Genomic DNA, 21596 nt, shown 5'->3' on the forward strand with positions numbered 1-21596 from the left:
AAATCATATTGTTATCGGTTCTACTAAGGGTTACATGAGAAACTGAAGATCCAAAAGCTATGCTAAATTTCCTCAGATCATACAACTAGTTAGTAGAATAGGCCATTTGTTCAAAAGAGATCCTCTTTCAGTATCATTTGATGAGTAGCCTTCTTCTGCATAACTTTCTTTCCTGAATCACTATCCAGTAGTTACTTGCTGAGGCCATAAAAGGGGCCCCCAGAGAATCAGCCTCAATACCTCAACACTCTGGGGTTAGCTATAAGTAAAAATGGGTCCCTCTGTAACTATGTAGAGATGCCAGATATCAAGACCTGACACAAATAAGTCCCAGATTTTAGAATTTCAACACTAAAATCAAATGATACCTTACTCCCTACATTTCCAAACAAGTCAAACTCCTGAAACTTCTGTTCAGAGCGTAATGTTCCTGGTCACATATGCGCACACGTGCATGCGCACGCGCGCGCACACACACACACACACAATGCACACACACAAATACTCACTCTGACACCTTCCCATCTCCACAATAAGGAGCTCCGTGGATGTGGTTCAGAGGAGGTGAAGCTTCTCCCAGTTCTCCTCCAGCTTCGGCTAGAACTTGGTACTGATACATCTGCCCAGGTGTGACTTCCCTGTGGACACCAAAGGATTTGTGACCACTACAGCCACAAAGTGAGGCATGCCCTGAGTCCTTTGTTGATTGTTTGCAGAAGTTGAAGGGAAATAACACAGGAAACATAAAGGTTAAACATATGCTGCGTTGTCTAAAACAAAGATCAGGGCACAGTCTTACCGAGCGCCAGAAGGTTTGAAACCATATTTATTTCTCTATCTGTGCATTGCACAGAGTAAATGCACAGTAAACACTTGCTGTGTTACCACTGAACTTAGCAGTCCTAGTCAATCTAGGAGGATGGTATTTCAAGTGCATTTTTACCATGTTAACACACACACACACAAATTTAAAAACCAGTCTTCTGTATCATCAAAGTAATCAAAGAAACTGGAGACGAAAGCTTCAGAGTCTTGGCTCAGGAAGGCCCCCTTCTTGGGTCTGTAATCATAGTTTTCTCTCAAGAGAATTCTTGTCTGGATGAGACTGAATCCTTAGGAGTAAGATCAACTGTCTCGTAAAAGAAGTTAGGAACGCCTTTTGTCACAATTTGGAGGATGCAAGAAGTTCCACAATTAGAAATGCATTACACAACTCCCCACCTCCAAACCTATTAAAGTGTGTAGGTATCAGGAATGGAGTTGTATCAATTGACCCTAGCAAGGAGCTTGTCAGACTCTCTCTAGAGCCTGGGTGCACTGATGGTGTGGCGAGTATGAAAGGCAGGACACTTAGAAACAGAAATGGGCTCCAGAAGGGGAGCTTCTGGTCCCAAAGACAGACTCTGTCTTCATCTGGATTTTGCCCAGTGCCTACCCTAGTTGGAAAACTATCACCAAAGTCAAGCTAGAATGCGAGTTACTTAGTGAAACGGGATCTCAAAGGGTTGTTGGGACTACCATGAGTTGCTGCCACAAACACACTACCATGGTTCTCTCTTTAACAGACTTCTCAACTCACCCACAAAGCTTCCACTCCCTCAGTCGATGCAGCAACCAGCAACAAGGAAACGTCTCCGGGTTTCCAAAACACCTTTGAAAACCTCTGTGCTGGCTTTTAAGCATTTTAGTTGAAAGGAAACCTAGATATTAAAGTATTTTCAATTTCCAAATTAGTTACCCTCCACATCTTCTGGGGAAGCAAACCTCTCATGGGAATACCAGATATTTCTAAAGCAAAACCAACTTTACATGCTCATCAATGCTGACAGTTTTCCTTTACAGGATGGTTTCTGTCAGACTGCTTGTCCAGCCATGCATAAAAGCTTCACACTTTTCTGTGGCTGGTAAAGGAATGGATGGAAACATCAGCATGTGTTTACTTTTCTTGAGGAAAAATTCAGCGGCAGGTAGCCCAAGCCTTCCAGGATCTGAGTTTGTGAAAGGCAGAGTGTTACTGAAGCAAGAGAATCAAAATGAGATCCAGTTGAAAAATTGAATTTTAATTCTGAGTCTGCTATTTACCTATTGAACTCAATCAAAGTTAAGTCTCAGATTTTTCATCTATGAAATGAGATATTATTGGCCTTAAGAGTGTGTGTGCGTGTGTGTGTGTGTGTGTGTGTGTGTGTGTGTGTGTGTGTGCAGCAAATTAGACAGCAAATGTCTTCCTAACTGCTTTATTTAAGAAGTTTAAAATGACATTTTTTTCTTTTACTTTTTAAATCTACCTTTGCATTTGCATTAGCTTTTTGGTGATTTCACTGTCTTCTATTCTAATTAGTAGAGCAAATCTAGGAAGAAAAATGTAATGAAGCTCAAGGCGGACATTTGTCTCCCCTTTTTTTTGTAGCTATGGTAGACTGCCAAATGACTACCTTGTCTCAGATGCACCCCTCTGTGATGTCACTTTGCTGCCTCTCTCATCAAAAGGGAGGGTTTATTTTGCTGCCCTTTGAATCTAAAATGGCTGTGTGACTTCCTTTGGCTAGTGGAACATTATCATGAATAACATAAAGCAAAGATTTGAAAAGTATAAGCATTTGGGGGCTTGCCCTCCCTGCTTCTGGAAACTCTTCCACCACCATGAGAAGAAGCTAAGGCCAGGCCTTGAGAAACCATGAGGAAAAAGGCCGTCATCTCTCCAGCCACGGCAGCTGTCTCAGCTGTACGTGAGGTCATCCTGGGCCATCTAGCTCCAGTCAAGTCAGTCTTGACGAGAACACCCAACCCACCTACATAACCAAGAGAAATAGTGTTTGTTGTTTTAACCCACTGCATTTTGTGATGATTTCTAATGCAGCGAAAACTGACAGCACCTCTGATAAAACTTTGTTTTGCCCTCAGGGCAGTCTCCAAAGAAGGTTATGAGGTCAAGAGAATTTGCCTTTGGAGTTACCAGCCTCCTTCTTCAGACACTGAGTTCTTTGTAGGTAAGGACCTCGCCTTAGTCTGTGCCCCCAGCACTGAGCATGCAGTGCCAGGAATGTAGCAGAACTCGCTAAATGTAGGAAGAGAAGACAGAGCTGGAAGAAAAAGATAAAACAGTTGGTTGGGTGCAGGGGGGAAATGAAAGAAGGGGAAAGAATGAAACACGTATCATGAATGAGTCGTGGAACTGAGTATATCGTCTCATCTGCTGGGCCTTGGCTTCTTTGCGTAGCAATCGAAGAATTGACTATAACTTCCAAATGTTATGGGGTCTGTGGCAGATGATCAGACAGCTAAAGCAAAGAATCAGAAATTAAATTGTCACCAGACAGATGTATCTGATTCTGATCAACTTATTTGTGGCGATTACGTTCAGTCCAACCGAAACATCTCATACACATACACTAACCTCTTTTGTCCATAATCATGATGATGGCATCAGCAATCAGACACACTTGTTCCTTTCTGGGAATTGTTTTGCTTTACCTCAGACATGTCACTTCACAGTAAAATCCCCTCTGAGAGGCTAAACTTTCCTCCAACTTAGGGGCATGGCCGAATATTAAAAAGTGGGGGAAAAGTAAAAAAAACCACCCCAGAGCCCGAGGAAGCCCCATAGTCATGCTACCAAACTCACGTGTCTGTGAACTTCCTGTGAGGATGTGTCACCAGCATGGGCAAACCACTGCCAAATGGGGGATCACGGAGAACCTGGTACCTCACTGGCCTGCAGCCGGAGCACAAGGGACTGTGGGGCTGAGAAGTCAGGAGCGCTGCGTCAATCTCTATCCGCTCATCAAAGGTGTAGACTTTCACTCCTGAGACCTTCCCATCCACGTGCAGTTTGATGGTGAGTGGGATGTCACAGAAAGTGTCTAAGGGGCCCAGGTGCACAGACTTATTGTTTTCTAGCAAGATCTCTGTGTCAAACAGGACCTGAGAAGAGTCCATGATGAAGGAAGTGACCCATAGGGTGAGAGTGTCAGCTTGGACCGGGTGTTGGAAGAGCAACTCCAGGCTACAGCCTTCTGTGGGGCAGGGGACCGTCATGTTCATGTGGTACAGGTGAACCTCAGGGCTCCATGTCTGCAAGCTCGGCTCGCAGGGCTGATCCACATCAGGAGGACCTGCGGGGGATGAGCAGAAAGATACATCAGTAGCAGCCATTAAAAGTCAGAAAATGAGTAGCCCTTAGCAGCTAGAAAGAGGTTCCTCTTACAGGACCTCTTACAGGTTCCTCTGTAGGTTCTTCTCCCTACAGAAAGAACTTTTAGAATTCCTACAGAAGTTGGTCATTTTAGCAGGTTAGATTTTAAGTATCTTTTAAGAACAAAAAAGTAAAAAGCATTATGCTCTTGTTACCCCAACCCTGTATGTACATGGTACTTTTAGCAAGAGGAAACCTGCCAAGAATTGGGAAGGGGACAACCCAGATCCTAGGAGGAGACATGAGGCTGATGCAGAGAAGTCAAGTTCTTAAAGAATCCTTGAACAGAGAATTTCATGTGCTTAGCCCATTCATAACTTATTATAAATTAATGCTTCTGAAGACCAACGATTTCACTCCATCACTGAAATATTTGTAGTGCTCTTCACAAAACTTCTTTCATTCCCTAAGATCCCACCCTGGCAATCCTTTCAATGGACAGACAAACTTTAAAACCATATATTGCAATTTCCTTTTCAGTTTGGGCATGGGTGAACAGGCAGGGAGCTGCAGGCAGGAAATATAAACATATATGATGGAGGGAACAAAAAATGAAGATTCAGTCACCAAATAAAGATGTAATAATGAGCAATCAAATATCACGAATCTATGAAAGTCAGCTTCATGGAAATACTCTACCCAAGATGGTTTTCTTTTCTGTCACCTGAGGGGAGTTGAAGAGAGAGTGTTGAATCAGGAACCAGCAGAGTCAGCCCTCCTGCACCCTTAGCTGCATGGCTGTGACACATCTTTCTATACCTCAGTTTCCTCTTACTGAAAATAAGTGACAATATTTAACCCCTACCTTACAAGGGCAGTGCAGACATACAATGTTCTAGATAAATTAAATATCTACATTTACCAAAGTAGAAGTATTTAGCCCTTCAAAATTTAGAAAATAAATTATGTCCCAAAGCCCAGAGAAAACCAGTTCAAACATTGAAATTTATTTCCCTTTCAGTTCAGGTATGTGCGAGCAGGGAGGTAGCTGCAGGAAGACTGCAGTCAGAAAATATACACACATTTTATTAAATCCAGAAATATGTGTGTGCAACTGTGTGTGTGTTTGGTGTGTTACATCTTACGGTTTTTATTACTTTTCGCCTACATTGTGAGTTGATTCATTTATTGTGAATTGATTCACTTTTTATGAGTTGATTCATTCATTTAACAAAAACTGGTTGTGTACTTCTTTTATATCAAGAACTAACCTAGGTATTAGAAATAGAGGCGTGAACCAGAAGGATGAAAGTCTTGCCTTTCTATACCTTATAATACAGTGATAATGCAACAATAAATGTATAAAGGGATACAAAGTATATTATTAAGTAGTAGTGATATCTATGAAGACAAGCGGAGTAATATAAGGAAATACAGAATTATGAGGGGAGGCTGGGAGCTGTTTTAGATTATGAAGCCAGAAAGTTTTCACCATGAAGATGATATCTAAGCAGGCAATATGTCTGACTTAGTTTTCTAATTCCCACAGCATTTAGAAAATAGTTGGTGGTCAAACAGTGTTCATTAAATGTCATTAAATGCATTTTGAACATGTTTATAAATACATGTGTTTATGCCTGCTCTGTTAGATATTCAGTTACTTTTACGGTGTAGATCTTAAATATGACCTGGTCCTTCACCCTTTCAAAGCAAAGAAAGACCAGTATTTCTTATTAATCATATATACTTAGTTTATTAATCACTCATGAATTAATGCTAGTGAAGTCCAATGTTAGTAGTCCTAAAAACTACTCTAAGCCCAAAATACCAGCAGAATAAAGGCCCTTGGAAACCAGCCTAATGGCAGGACTGTCAGATAAAAAGTTTTTTATTATGACCTCATGTTAAAGCATGAAGTGGCAACCCTAAAAGTTGACTTGGTTTGCCTCAAGACCCAATACACGAATCAGAACCTAGAACTTCTCATTTCTTTTACCTCTATCAGATAACTACTTCTATCAGAAAATTCTAGGGGTGGGGGAACCCATAGAATTAAAAAAGTAAAACATACAGAGCGAGGGAATCAAACAGGCATTAAAACACTAAGCACAGGACAAACTGTTTGCCACACACACGCACAGAATGGCCCTTTATGAAATGTGAATCTCTATTTAGAGTCCAATGCAGTAAATTTTATACTCACTTTCCCTTCTTCCCTGAAAATTCTCATTTGAAAAAAGTCATGTACAATCAATCAAGTCAATTGTCTCCTTCCAGATTTATCCCTGAAGCCCTGTCACTTGAGTGACGAGGAACCCAGGATGATATCTTGCAGATACTGTAGACTCTTAGACCAATATCCTCCTTTATTTTCTTGTCACAATCAAGACTCCAGATTAATTCGAATAGGACTTTGTTCAACACATCTTATTTTAGTGTCTTAATAAATATTTTAAAGGCAAAGAAAAAAGATGATGATTAGGTGAACACTAAAGATGATGATAGAAGAAGTCAAGCCATTCATCAGGAGGTGCTAAAATCCTGTCAACAGTTTTCTGACTTGAACTGAGAAAAGATTCATGCTGTAATTTATCTTAGAGGCATTAATATACATATGTGAGTGAATGTGCGACAGATTGAAAAGTAAGGGGAGGTACAGAAAAAGAGACAGCAAAACACATTTTCCCTGTCCTGGAGCCTAGCTCAGATCATATCCAAAGCACAACCAGTACCAGTGATTAATAGACTCATAAAATAGCACAGACAAGAACCATCAGTGTGGAACACCTGGTTCCCCCACCCCCACCCAGACCCGCTCAGCCAGTGCATGAGTGTTCTCTGTGATGTGTTCTCCGTTACTCTCCTGATATAGAGGAGTAAGGTCAGCTTACACTGTCACATGGCATGGCTGCTCCAAGGACCAGTAGACACACGCAACATTACACCCCCCAGCTATCTCACCCAGAAGTCACACCTGAGTTCAGCTGACTTCTCTATCCTTCTGTCCTACATGCTGATCTCTGCTTCACCACAGCCACAGGGCCTCCACATTAGGCACATATGGGACATTCTGCACACAGCAACACCAGACAGTTTTTGCAAGGCTTCTGGAGATATCTAATAAAACACACACACACACACACACACACACACTCACACCGCCTTTTTCTCACCATGTCACTACTTCACTCTTTACCTCCACCCCCATCCTGAGTGGTCACCAGGGCATAAAGAAAAAAAGTCATGGTACTTTACCCACAGCCTCCTCTGGGGTCCAGTAACCTGAGGAGTCACACACCCGCCGGGAGGAAGCTGTGTGCACATACTGACGAAATGTCCCATCTTCAGTGCAAGCGCCACACATGCTGCCTGAGGCCCTGGGGAGATGAAGGGATGGAGATGGGAGATAAGGAGAGTCCATCAGATGAACTGCGATAAGAAAATTAGAAAGACCTCTGTGTTGGGAGGGGAGGGGTTGATGGTTAGTAAGGACCTAGACAGTAACTAAGAACAACTGTATCTCAATTCACTTTTTCTTGTGTGGACCTCATCTTTGCAAAATTCAGTGACATGAAAATCTCCGGATCATGAAGCAGAAAAATTTAACTAAGTCATAAAAGAGGCCTGTGGAGATGAAAGTGGGCAGTTTCTGTCCTAGGACAGCAAACGCCAAACAATGACAATCTGAATCTTTCAACATAAAACCACCTTCTACACTGACTCTCAGTAAGTCGTTCACAGACTCCTCGCATTTCCCCCCACTAAAACAGACAACAGTTTCCAACATAAACTTATTAGCTATATGTGTCCTTATGTTTTACACTCCCTACTTCAAATCACTTACATAAAATAAAAGCCAGGGGAAATGTCATGTCCCTTGGCTCACCATTGCCTTTGGGGATATATTCAAATTATTTATCACGACCCAAGGTCCTTCACAAGCTAACTCCAGCCTCACCTACTGCAGTTCCTTCCTGAGTTTTGTATTTCCAGCACAATGAACAGATCACCATTCCACAAATACATCATGCTCTTCAGCTCCATAAAACACGCAGCTGTTCTCTCTGCTGCCCAACAGCCTTTCCGAGCTTCTCTGTTTAGCAAACTCCTACTTACTCTTCAAGAACCATTTAAGTGTAAACTGCAGCAGCACTCAGCCTTTCTCCTCTGAGCGGTCAGTACCCCCTTCTCTGTGCTCCCACTGCACCTGCTGGCTCCTCTCTTAGGGCTCTGCTATGTGGTGTTGAGAATTTCCATTCACATTCTTTCCTCTCCTTTGCCTGCGAGCAGGTCTAGACCAAGCTGTATTCTTATTTATATTCCCAACAGCTAGCACAGAGATTGGACCCAGCAATCCTTCTGTGCATGCTTGTTTCATGGGATAGCCATGACGTGATTAATACAGTCTATGGAAAGTTCTACAAGTACAATAACTGAGGTAACTGGAAGAGGTAGAAACAATAATAGCAACGTAATAATGGTAAGTCACTCTATGTGGCTTGCCTCTGATACTTAAAATCTTTTTAGAAGCCCAATTGTGAATGACACATCTGAAAAGGGAGGCATCAAGTCACGGTCTCTGAAAAGGTAAGGAAACAAGAATCTCATCTGGTAGTATGCCAAAAAATAATGTTATTTTTTTAAAAGGTAGCAATTACGACAGCTGCTCCCATTTCTGAAGTACCTCACATAATTGGCATCACGCCACTATGTCATGCTTTTCATAAATGATTTCTAATTCCTGTAATAACCTTATGTTTACAAATGAGAAAACTCAGGCTCAGAGAGGTTAAGTAAATTGCCTAAGGTCACAAGTTCCTTAATTCCTTTGAGCAAGTTCCCAAACACCATTGAGTGTCCAGTACTTTGGAAACTAAAAGGTGTAGTTAAGATCCAACCTCTGACTCCAATCAGCATTCACTTCTAATGTGAACATAACTCCAAAGCTCATTCCTCTGATGCACTTGGCCCTTCCGGGGCTGCTGCTGAGTGCGTAGCTGGGGCTCTTCTCTGACATAAGGGTTCCAAATACCTGCTGGGGTGGAGTAAACACAACTCCAAGCATGACACAAATCGCTGGGCATGTGACGTGAGTCCCCCTGACACACATGTTGGGAGGTCTCAAAACTGCAGTCCACCTAGCTGAGAAAAGAAAGCAAATTGCAGCCTTTTCTGCCAACAGACTCTCAGCAAGCCCGTACTGATGTCTGCTTTATCGTAACGTTTGTACCAGAGAGAGAATTCAAAGATTAAATTGTTTACATGTGTTACATAAACGGATGTAAAACTCTGGTTTGCACATACCCACAGAGGACTTGCTGTTCAAGCAGTTCGACCAAAGCTGCACAAGGTCACACTTGCAGGAAGATGATCCTCACACACATCACATAGATGTGTGCTGAATCACAAACAGAGCCCATGAGACTTTGGGCGCCGACAACCATGAAACTACTTTGTAGAGCTGTGAGGTCTAAGTGGTGCCACACATGAAGTACGTATCAAGGTATCAGAGACAGGTATCAAGATCCCAGGTGAAAGAGGATTCACCAGCTTCCTCCTATCCCCGTCTCTCTGTTGCTCTCTCCCTACGCTTTCAGCAAAGCAGAAAGATACAGAAACCTGCTCCAGGGACATCCTTCTCTTTAGCTGAAGCCTGACACCCGGAGAGAAAGTGTGGTGCAAAGAAGAAAAGTGCCAAATGAGAAAGCTCTAAATTAAAAGAAACCATCCATTCCGCGTCCCTTAGTCCTGCATTTCCACTGGACACCCCAGTTCACCTCTAGTCAGCTTTGGGGTCTTGGGCTTGCCACTGTGTGTTGCTCTATGCCTCAGACTTCTCACTCCTTTAGCAGAAACTGTGTTTACTCCAAAGACTAAATAAGACAATTGCAGGTAAAATACCTAGCACAACACTTCACACATAGTGCAACCAATAGGTAAGGTACTATCGTTATTCAGAATACAGCATTAGGTTTTGAAAGAGGTCAGTCTGCACAAGTCATGGAGGGGGTTCTGGTCCTTCTCAGTGAAACGACATTCTCCCATCCCCACCACCAATTATCAGATGTCATTCATTTTCCTACCTTTCTCTCCTATCTCCAAACATTTCTCTGATATTCTTGTAAATCGATAGGCAAAGGACGAAGGAAAGTTAGTTTTAGGTGTAATGCTTTTTATTCAGTAAACATCTATTAGAGGTGGGAGGGAAAGAGACAAAGAGACAAAGAATAATCCTGCCTCCCCCAGTAGTTGCCAGGCAAGTGAGGCAGATAGGAAAATGAGCAGAGGATGACAATTCCATGATAGTGGCCATAAGAAGGGGGGGGGAACAGGAGGCTGAGAAGGTGTCAGAAACACCCACATAAGTCAGGGAAGCCCCTGATGCACAGCTTGTGGCAGTGGGCACACTCCCACCCACCCACGCCCAGAAGTGCCTGGAGAAGCATGTTGTAATCCCTCCCCCGACACCACTGTGCAAGTGGCAAGCCGCCACTCCACCCTCATGCTGCAGAGGAACAGCTGACAGGGACAAGTGGCAGATGCCCTCTCAGTTCTGCCAATTCATCCCTGTCACATTGGTCAGCCTCTCCAGGCCTCCCTGAGGGGGAGTGAGTACTCACTATAAGCCACTGGCTCACAGGAGAGCCCTGAGCTTTGCTAAAGCAATGAGAACAGAGCAGGCTGGAGCAGCAGCTCTGAGCGGTGATGCACACATTTATAGTTCCAAATTAGAGTTCCCCTGGCTTCATATTCTTCCCTTTATTCACATGAAATGTCACAGAGAAATGAACCAGCTCACCCAAGGCCAGTGCCCCTCTCACCTGTCATATACAACTCCACTAATAGGAGGCAGCCAGTGGATAGTAAGGGACTTGTTGGTCTGTCCGATGACCATGGGTGGGATGGGGATGGGGGTGGGCTTTCTGCTTTCAGTCCACTGCTGATAGACCAGGTCCAAATAGCAATGCATTCGGGCCACTTGGTTCGGGGTGAAATTGTCAGTGCAGTTATCATCTGTGGAGACAAGAAAGGTAGCACAAGAGATGGAGATTTTAACCCGTCATGTCCACCAAGGCAGGGATAAATTGTACCTTGTTCATGGCTGAGTTAACTTATTATGCTCAATAAGCACTTGTTGGATGAACAAACGCAATCTGTTCCAGAACGGGTCTAAGCTGGAAATGCGAAGAGAAGACAGAGACCAGAGATGTAGCACTTTCTTGTCTAAAGCAAGGTCATGACCTTAAAGTTGGGCTGGCCCAGGGTGAGACTCAGGTTGCTCTGAGCTGATGGTTGCTTACTCAGCAAACCACAAGATGGCAGTGTTTCAACAGATGGCCTTTTCACTCGTGAACATTTGTGGAGTTGCAGACACCTGCTTTATTGCCCAGTGATGCTGGCAGAGGTTAGTGAGTATTCAGTAGAGCTGCTCAAGGGAAAAGAGAGCCATATGTCAAGGAGACAGCAGGGCTGGGAATGGTGGTCTCGGCCTTACTTTTGGATCTGGCAAAGTCTCTTTAGCAAGTACCTCTTGCATAGGTTGGAAAGGGAGTTATCTTAGTTTCAGGGACTTTTCCAGTGAAAACACGCCAAATACTGCCTTACTCAGCCTCTTAAATGTTTCCTCTTCCCCCTTCAAAGGTGCTGCCTCCAGAGCTCTGCCCTCTGCATGGCATCATCTGATCTCTCTGTCCCTTGATGGGGGAGGAGAGGTTCTCATGATACGCTGAATTATTCACTGCAATGGAACGCAGATAGACACATCCTGATAGGTAACAGATGGACCAGCGCATCACACTTTCTTCCCATCAAAGTCATGACCAGGGTGTGGTGGTATATTATTATTATTTTTTGGATAGTTCTAGAAGAACCTGTCACCAAACAAGCCTTTGAAACTTATAGAAGGAAAAATCTTCTTTCACCATTGGACTAGGTAATCAAATCAAATCAGTCTTTAATTTTAGGGATAAATTTTCCATTATCAGGAAACTGGTCACTATTACTTTTCACCAGAAACAAGGAAGGCGTGAGAGACAGGGAAGAATAATACAGAAGCCGAATTAAGCAAGGAAAGACCAGACAATAAGTTTTTCCAGGGCCAGGAAGATGCCATTTTTTAAATTAGATGGCACTTTTTGGTGGGGGGAGGGTGTTAGGCAGCAAAGAATTAGTGCATGACTAGTGCTGGAAAAAAGATAATCTCATTTTGTTTTTTAAAATAACATATAGTAAAAAAAAAAAAAAAAATCCTGAGCCGAAATTAACCAAGACACTTTCTTGACCAAATTCAAAAATAGTACAAAGGGCCACCTTGACCCATAAACCCTTTTCCCTTATTTCCACTGGATTCTTCTTCAGAGTAAATGCCTAAAAATGTGGGCAAAAATAAGAATAACCACATTCCAGAATTCAAAGGGATCACAAGAGGGCCTTTTAGCCTTTTTTACTATCTAGAAGCATATTTTAAATATCTAGTAGAGGAGAATTCAGTGAACAAAGCACCTTAATATTTCAGTATTTCTTCAAATTCTCCAAAGACATGAAAAAATAATACCCTATAATAAATACACTTCAACTTTCTGACACAAATGTCCACTTAATCATTTTCCCATCAGCTCCCACACCTCCACCCTCCCAGCTCATAAAGACCCTCATGTATTCGTAAAAGAAAACAAGACAGTGGTGAGACCTGTGTAGCTCATGTAGTTGGTGAACGGAGCTCCTGGGAAGCTAGTGAAGCCACAGGTGTCATTCGTGGGCTCTGGTTCCCTGCACAGGTCACTCTTGGGAGTGGGGGCGGTGTCGGCACAGAGGTCTCCTGTTTCCATGGACGGCACCGTCTCTCTGCAGGGGTCATTGCAGGATTCTCCTTCACTGACCCCTTTGAAGACATGGTAGAGTCCCAGAACATGCCCGACTTCATGGATCATGGTGTTAATGTGGCCAGGCTTCCCATAATAGGCTGGGTTGACAACAATGCCACCTGCAGGGAAAGTTTTGAAAAGCCTTTCAGAGCACAGAATGAACAGCAGCTCTCCAATCCTTAATTACGTTTTATGATAAACATCAAATACTCCATTTCAGCCTCTAAAAAGTCACTTTATAACTTCTGGTGACATATAGTCATTGCTTGCCTTTCTTGCCACAAAAACCCTCTAAACAAATTAATACACATTTCTTTATTCTCTACATGGATGAGTTAGTTATACTAGAGGCCCAGGACAGTAATGCCGACATGATAGACAGCCAGAATTCTCAGTTCTATCTGCACATTAAAATCACCTGGGAGAGTTGAAAGAAGACATACAGGGGTTCAAATCCTACCCCAGATGAATTGAATCCAAACGTTTGAGGATGAGGTTCATGTGTCGACATTTTTTAAAACTTCCCAGGTTGAGAATGATTGGTCTAGGCAAAAGTCCAAGGGATTTGGAGTCAAGAAAATCTGACTTAACTCCTACTCCTCCGCATTCCAGCTTTGAGGGCTTGAACAGCTGTCTTGCCTCCTAGAACTGTTTTGTTGTCTGTAAAGTGGAGATGATAACACTAAAATTTGTTTTTATTTTTTAGTGTTTGGTACATTAAAGGAAATGACAGCTGTAGGCTACTTCTGATTTAACAATCCCTGCACTCCCCCTAAATCTTCATGAGAACACGAAGGGAGATGTTCATTGCATTCAATCAGGCTCAGATGAGAGACTTAGTGGTGTCATTTAAATCTTACCAAAGTAAAGACTAAAGATATCCGAGTGGCACAACTTCTGTCTGTCTAGCTTGGTGAAATCCTAATTCCTGCTTTCCTCTTCTCCCATAATTGAACCACTTGGCTTTCCTTCTTTATACCCCAAAATTGTCAGGGCCAGGCCCAGTCTTATATCTAAGAGAAGAGACAGAGAATCTCACACACCTGGATCAATCCTCTGGGGCCCAAGGTCACCCCTGGCTGTGCTGCCCAGCTGACCCTGTCCTTCTGTCCCAGGTCTGATCCCAGTTCCCAGGACTTGCTTCACTTCTCACACCTGAGTCTTCCCTGTATCAATAGTCTTCTGAGTAGAGCTGGTCCTCCAGGAGACTAGCCCTGTCCTTCTCTGGCCAGATCATATTCCAAGGACTATGTCCTATTCCTGCCTCCATTCAACATCCCATATACAACCACATACACAGCATTATGGGCAGGAGACAGTCACAGGGTATCTGGTGCCACATCCACTGGCCTATCTAACAGGCAGCTCAGCTGCCTTTCTCATGACTACTTTCCTGCACAGGACAGTTTCTAAGTTCAAGTTCCAGTCATTCCCAGTTTACTCCAACACACTGACGTTACCCAAGCCATGCCCAGACTCATCTAAGATACAGTGTCTCCCTTCACATCCCAGGTAAAGCTAGACCTCACCTCTCATGTTTATTATTTCTACTACTTCTGGTAAAAAAATGTTATTCTCTAGCCTTACACTTTTTTTCTTTCTCTTTCTTTTTATAAGGTTATTTTCTGATTATTTCTTGTATTTGTTCATCATCATGGCAACATAAGGTTAAACCAAGTTGAAAACAGTCTATTTCAAGAGTGTATGTTATTTGAACAAACCTGGAGAAACACAGTGTTTCCACTTTCCAAGAGGTCCATACTTTATGTCTACATAACCAACAGCAGCAATAGTCATCACCAACAATGCACAATTTTGCCCCCAGTGCTCTAATGGCAGTATCAACCTTCACGTAAGTGGAGATAATTCTAAGAGAACAGCTTTCTGTTCTTTCCCAACTGCCTTTCCAGGTGCCTTCACCTTCTTCATCCTTTCCCCTCCACCACACTTTTACCCTCTACATATGCTTAATCCCTTTTCTGCCTACTCTTGCCTTTCGTTCCCCCCACTTCTAAGTAAGTTTTGGCTTTAAAAAAACTAATCTTCAGAAATAGGATTTTGAAAGGCTATCCATCTATAAAGTTTAAGTATCCACACTGATTAGTTTTTTCCCCAAATTATGTTCATAAAATCTGAACCTGGGTAATACTTTGAAAAAACAAGTGCTATTAATGGTTAAATATGCTTGAGGAAAATGCAGCATGACATATTATCCTCCTGAAGATTCATAATGTATATGAGAGTGAGTTGTTGTATTAAAGGCCCCAAAATGTCCTTCATCAATTGAGTTTTACCCTTTGCTTTACAAACTTATTTGAACACAGAACCTGTCTGGGGTAGAATATCTTTTGACATCTCTGGAGTACCAGATGTCTCAGAGCACAATCCAGAAAACACTATCAAAGATAAAAAAAAAAAGAAAAGTTCCAATCAATAGTTATCTTCTACTTATATGTTTTAGCTCTGAGCAAACATCAAATATCCCCATATCCTATGGCCAGCCAGGCCCAGGGCCTTTTGTGATGTCATTCAGTATAGAGAAAGAAAATATAGACAAAAAGAAAGATGGTTCTAGGAAGAAAGGATGGCAAAAAGCAACATGTGCCAAGAAAGGAGGGATGATCAGGAGTGTGAACTGTAAACACTTGAGGATATGGGGATGGCCATTACAGTATTGGGCTTCTCATCAATCACCAGAAGTCTCTACCTCAACCCCAAATGAGATGTTTCCAAATCTAAGGATATTTTGCAACAGCCATCTTTCAGTAAACCAGCTTTTTTATAAGTAGAGAAAGAAGCATAAAAGTGCAAGCCCTCAACACTCCCAGCAAATCCCCTCTACACCCAGGACAATTGGCCAGCGTTCTCCCCCGTAGCACTCTTGGTGCACATTCCCAACACAGAAGAATAAAGTTTTAACCACACAACATTTAACATCTTCATTAACAACATGAGCATTTTAACACACATTCACAAGTTATATTTTCAATTGTGGAGAGATGTACTTATGCTAAAAACTCATTTATTTGGAAGGCACAGCAACTGGTTCAGTAACTACATGTGTGTTAACTAGGAGATTGCACAAAATATAGAAATATAGAAAATATAGAACAAAATATCGCTCTAATTTAGGGATGAGTGTTGTGCACATCAACACATGTTGAGAACAAAAAGCCCAAGGTCCTGGACCTCTTATGGTAATTCTGTATCTATTACAGCACACGATTATAAGATTATTCCCCTGGACTAGAACTAGAGAAACTTGGAGTGTGGAGTGTTAGCTGACCTTCACTAGCTGCATGGCCTTGGCTGTTTAACCTTTCCCTTAATCTCTTCCTCTGTAAAATGAGGGGGTAGATTGGCTTATCACAGATTTCTTCCCAGCTGTATCCCCAGATTCTGAGAGCTAACACGCCAGCTTTGTGGGACAGTCATGAACAAAGGTAAAGGAATCTGTGTTGTCATGGACTGTCACTGCTTCTGCCTTGCAGTTTGTGTTCCAAGACTCCCATCTTTAAGTGGCCCGAGGAAAAGGGGAAAGCTGGCAGTGAGAAGCCAGCCATCCTACTCAGACCTGCTGCAGATTTCCAAGTGAACCAGATTCACCACCCTTTAATCCTCACTCTCTCTCTACTGGTGATATGGTTTGGCTGTGTCCCCACCTAAAATCTCATTTTGAATTGTAAACCCCATAATTCCATAATCCCCACATGCAAGGGTGGGACCAGGTGGAGGTAACTGAATCACGGAGGCAGTTTCCCCCATGCTGTTCTCATGACAATGAATGAGTCTAAAGAGATCTGATGGTTTTATAAGTGTCTGGCATTTCCCATACTGGCACTCGTTTGCTTTCCTGCCCCCCCCCCCCCCGTGAAGTGGTACCTTCCACCATCATTGTAAGTTTCCTGAGGTCCCTCAAGCCATGCTGAACTGTGAGTCAATTAAACCTCTTTTCTTAATAAATTACCCAGTCTCATGTATTTCTTCATAGCAGCGTGAGAACGAACTAATACAACTGGTTTGCACCCTTCATCCACTCTCACAGATACACAAAGGGGTCCCATACTATTCTTTCCACTCACTATTCATTCCAACTAAACCAACTTTGTGCAGTTATTAGGGGAATGAGTTTTAATCACTCACAGACATACAAACTCTCATTATTATGAAGTGGGTTTTCATTACTCACTGAGACACATCAAACTCACATTGATGTAGGGGGTGGGGATAAACATTAAATTTATTTGGTGATTTAGTTTGGAAAAGTTCTTTCGTGTTTTAATAAAAGTTACACATACACGTGTACTCAGGCCAAAGCTGGAGTGAGGCATAAAGACGTATTGCCCAAAATCCAGTAAGAGGAATGCAAGCATTTCTTTTGATTAATCAAGCATTTCATTAACAATACATAATTAATAATAAATAAAAACTGAGTGGCTAGAGCAGCAATCCCTTCCTGCCATCACCACCATTTATGTATTCCCCCAGTGGGGAGGAAGGGCCCTGAGGGACTGTGCATTCCCCCACTTTCAGGAAAAGCTGCAATGCTTTCTCAGGGACAGCATCATAGGAATAATGAAACAATAGTAAGAAATGGTACTTGTCAGTATCATTATATATTAATATTCAAATGAACCAGCATTATCTTCTGAAGCTAGAACCTGTGCTCACACTTTCTTCCAGTCACATGGGTCAGACTCTGCGTGGTTACACATGGGTCCCTGCACCACTGGACAGAAGCTTCTCTCTCACAAGGTAGCCTTTGGAGGGGCCAGGGCTCCTTCTCTGACTGGCACTGGAAAGGTACTGATCCTGATATGGGGAAACACTCCTTGAATGCTCTCAAGGCTGTTTCCTGATCTGTTTAATGGTAATAAGAAGAGTTTCTACCTCAAAGGATTGTCATGAAGATTAAACTAGTAATGTAAATAAATAAGCACGTAGCTTATTTCCTAGAATAAAGAGACTCAAAATATATATTAGACCATTTCTCAATATTATTGTAATTCTATGTGTAGTCTGGCAGGACACGTTCATTTGCCTGTAACCTTCATCAGCTCCTACAAATCTTCATTTACTGAAAAAAAAAAAAAATTGAAGGTGGGGCCTGACCATAAATTGGACAGACCTCCCAGAGTGAAACCAGGATTGCCAGGCACAGTAGGAAAACAACCTCAGCAAGGATCTCTGATTTTCCTATAAGCCGCTCACACTTTGTCTTCATGCTGTTCTGATCCTGACAACCACAGGCGTCCAGAAGACAAGCAAGACTTGGACAGGGCTGCAAATACACAAGTGCCTATTCTCTTCATGGACAACATATTAGGGTTCAAAACTGATTCCCAGCAGTCTGAAATTAGGCTGCTAATTGCAGGAGGAAAGGAAATCTTACCAAATTGGAGCTGTTGGCATAATTCTTCATTGATCTCAAAATATTATTAGATCAGATTTACACAAGATGTCTTTGTTCTAGTGTCAATAATCATTCCCTTCCCATTTCTCTTGTTATGGAGAATATAATTATTATTTTATACTCCCAACCATTAATTTTTTGTCATTCCTTATCTTGGAGGACAAAATTAAAAGACAGATGAGAAATAAAATCTGATAGTAGAGTGGGGAGTGGGGTGAGGATGAGATTCCATCCCCTACAGTGGAATCCCTTCTTTGGTATTCCTGCTCTTGCTTGACACATTGAAACAGCAAGAAAAAACAAATGCACATGTATATTCTCAACTATGCCATGACACCCCAGCCTCTACTCTGAGACACCTTCAGGCTCCCTCCACCTTCATTCACATCCTGTAGATAGACGGATAACATGACCAGGAACACTTACTCAGGGGAAGCTTTAAAGTACTAGTGCAAAAAGTTGAAAAAAAATTTGGAAATACTAGCGTTTTACCCCAGTACTTCCATGCCTCTCTTCTCCCTACTCCACTCAATTCACAATGCCAGACTTTTCTACAAATATTAACCTCACTGGAAATTAATACAACAGAATGAAAAGTAAGGAAACAAGAAATTCATTTTTAGCTGTGAGGTTTTCTGAGGCTCTGCTACCTGAATCCTAAGAGGACTCCATCCATGGCTGAGCTAGCATAGTGGATGGATTGAAAATAGGGACCCTAGCTCTCACACTGCCAACACGACCACTACCACATTAGCCTAGAAAATATTCTCTCAAGCTGAAAGAAGAGGAAAGAGACAAAAGGTAAATAATGGGAATGAATAGATGGTAGTGGGTCCGATAAAGTTGCCTGTACCCTGACTTTCAAGCTGGAAAAGGGATAAAAACACAAAATAGGTTTGTATAATCCGACAGCAGAAGGATCTTGACTCATTACAGTAATAGATTCCTGAGTAAGTGGCTTAGTTCTAGGGAGGAACCACTGACCACCAAAGCTAAGCAAGAATGGTAACAGAGCCTGCCAGAATATCCCTGAGGGTGTCCCTGTGATGAGAACCAGGGTCATGTCAGGTGACCAGCATCACCTGGTGACCACGGTGGGTTATTTTTCCTGTGGCCTTGGCACTTACACGCTATCTCCAAGGTTAGGCACAGCCCCAAGCATAACAGGCATAATTGACTGAAATTAAATTACTACTACTCAGTAGGCTCAAAATAGAAATTAAGTTTAATGACAGAAGAATAAAGTTACATTTCTTGCATACTTTCATGTGTAGCCAAGACATAAACCCAATGCATGCCAGTACCATCAACTTGTACATGGAACACAATATGAATGGGTTCCCAGGATTTATCAACTGGGGGCCATGTGTGGCACAACTGCTCCTTAATGGACTGGCAGCAGGAGAACGCATGCCTTCTTAGAAGATCTTTCAGCCTTGATTACAAAAGACAAGCCAAAACAATAAGACAGAGTTGTTGTGTGGTCTAGGGGATGGTGTGGGGGAAGAAAAGAAAGAATCTGCTAATTAGAAGATGAAATCTTAGTAGTAAACAGCCAAGCTCCCAAAGTGATTCTATATTTTTAAGTTCCTACTGGCTTTTCCAGGCTTTAACACAAGATGACCCACATGGCTCAAGGTAAAGAGAATGATTCCCAAAGCTATTTCTAGTTAAAAAACAAAAACAAACAAAAAAACAAAACAACAACAACAACAACAAAAACCATTGGGCAGTTTGAGAAAAGAATATTGGTTGAAAAACTCTAAAACAGTTCTATAAAATTTTTAGGGCTGAATATTATACGCCCACGAAATGGGGAGGCTGAGGGCTGGTCTGCAGGTGCCTACGTAATTACTTCCAGTGACTGGTGAAACTCTGCTCCTCAAAACATGCTGTCTACAATGAAGGGACAAAGCTGTAAGAGCATGCCTCGGGGTCCAAGAAAGGAGCACTTCAGGTCAGGGCAGGGAAAGAACAAGTGGTGTAGGTGGACTGGTAGGCAAAAAAAGAGAAAAAAATGGAGAAGATCAAAAAAAAAAATAACTGGAGCTAAAAAGAGAAGTGAATCTTAAAGAGAACCAGCCCAGGAGCCATTTATCCCCAAATCTCACATTGGCTTGGCTTCCTGGTTTTACAGCTTGTGGTCTCATTAAAAGGCAAGCTTTGTTCCAGACAAGACTGAACGAAGACAAGCATAGAGAGTGAAGATTTTACCGAGTCTGGTGTCATTTTTTGTCTCCTTGTATACCCATTCAGCTACTCCTGTCTCCAACAATCAAGCACTCAGGGAGCTCTAGCCACTCCCACATTGTGGAGAAAAGTAATCTGTTGGATTAAAACTGAAGATGTTATTAGCAAGGCATTAGAGATTTAATATATAACCCTTTCCTTGTTCCATCAGGGGGGAAATGCTTCACACATGCGCATGCGCATGCACACAAACACACACACACACATGCAACCTCATGATGAAATTTTTTGTCTACTTTGCATGAAAATCATGACAGGATTGTAGGCACTCCAGAGTAGGATTGGGGAAGATACTTCCTATAATTCATTTATTCGTTAAGCATTATGGAGCATTTATCTATGCCAGGCACTGTTCTGGAGTATCACGGATTCAGTAAGTTCTAGTACATGTTTTAAAAGAGAAGACCTTTCAAATCACCACATATATAAGTGATTATTTACATCACATGCTTATAAATGCAGGAATCTTTGTTTAGAGTAACCAAATTCCAGAGTGTAAAGTTCAAATTCTATGGTAATTTTGTTTAAAGTGTTTAATAGCCAAGAGTGCTCCTTGTTTTCTAAACTCCAAGGCAGCCAGAGTAGCGTCATTTACTGACTGTCATCTTCTGACAATTAAATTGTATAAAACAGAAGCCAGGTGGTAATTCTCAGGAATAGTTCTCTTCTTGTTTATGTCATGGAGGCTGCCTAATGAATGACTCCACATATTTACATGTGCACTCCAGTTTATACATCTTATTTAGTCCTTATCTCCAGGAAGAATCACTCTGTTTTGGTACATTAAAAAAAAGACCAGCAGTGGATAAGAAACACGGGAAATGTGTATTTTAAGGAGATAATGTGGCTCCCTGAACTCCAAAGTAGTTCTTGTGTCTGTGGATGGATAGTAATTATTGCTGCAATGAGAAAAGATTTAACATCAATCATATTG

At 42.1% G+C, this 21596-nt stretch overlaps 1 protein-coding gene across 2 annotated transcripts in view; it reads right to left on the bottom strand.

Moving 5' to 3' along the window:
- The window catches only part of PAPPA2 (pappalysin 2), a 578240-nt gene that overhangs the window by 137338 nt on the left and 419306 nt on the right, over positions 1–21596 (bottom strand). For both annotated transcript variants that reach the window (XM_074389559.1, XM_074389560.1), the window contains 5 exons: positions 12825–13118; positions 10957–11149; positions 7391–7512; positions 3626–4115; positions 510–638 (listed from right to left, as the gene is read on the bottom strand). In XM_074389559.1, the coding sequence (XP_074245660.1) occupies positions 510–638; positions 3626–4115; positions 7391–7512; positions 10957–11149; positions 12825–13118 (1228 nt within the window). The remainder of the gene's footprint in view (positions 1–509; positions 639–3625; positions 4116–7390; positions 7513–10956; positions 11150–12824; positions 13119–21596) is intronic.

This window comes from Saimiri boliviensis, chromosome 19, assembly GCF_048565385.1.
Source record: "Saimiri boliviensis isolate mSaiBol1 chromosome 19, mSaiBol1.pri, whole genome shotgun sequence".
In the NCBI taxonomy this organism is placed as follows: Eukaryota; Metazoa; Chordata; class Mammalia; order Primates; family Cebidae; genus Saimiri; species Saimiri boliviensis.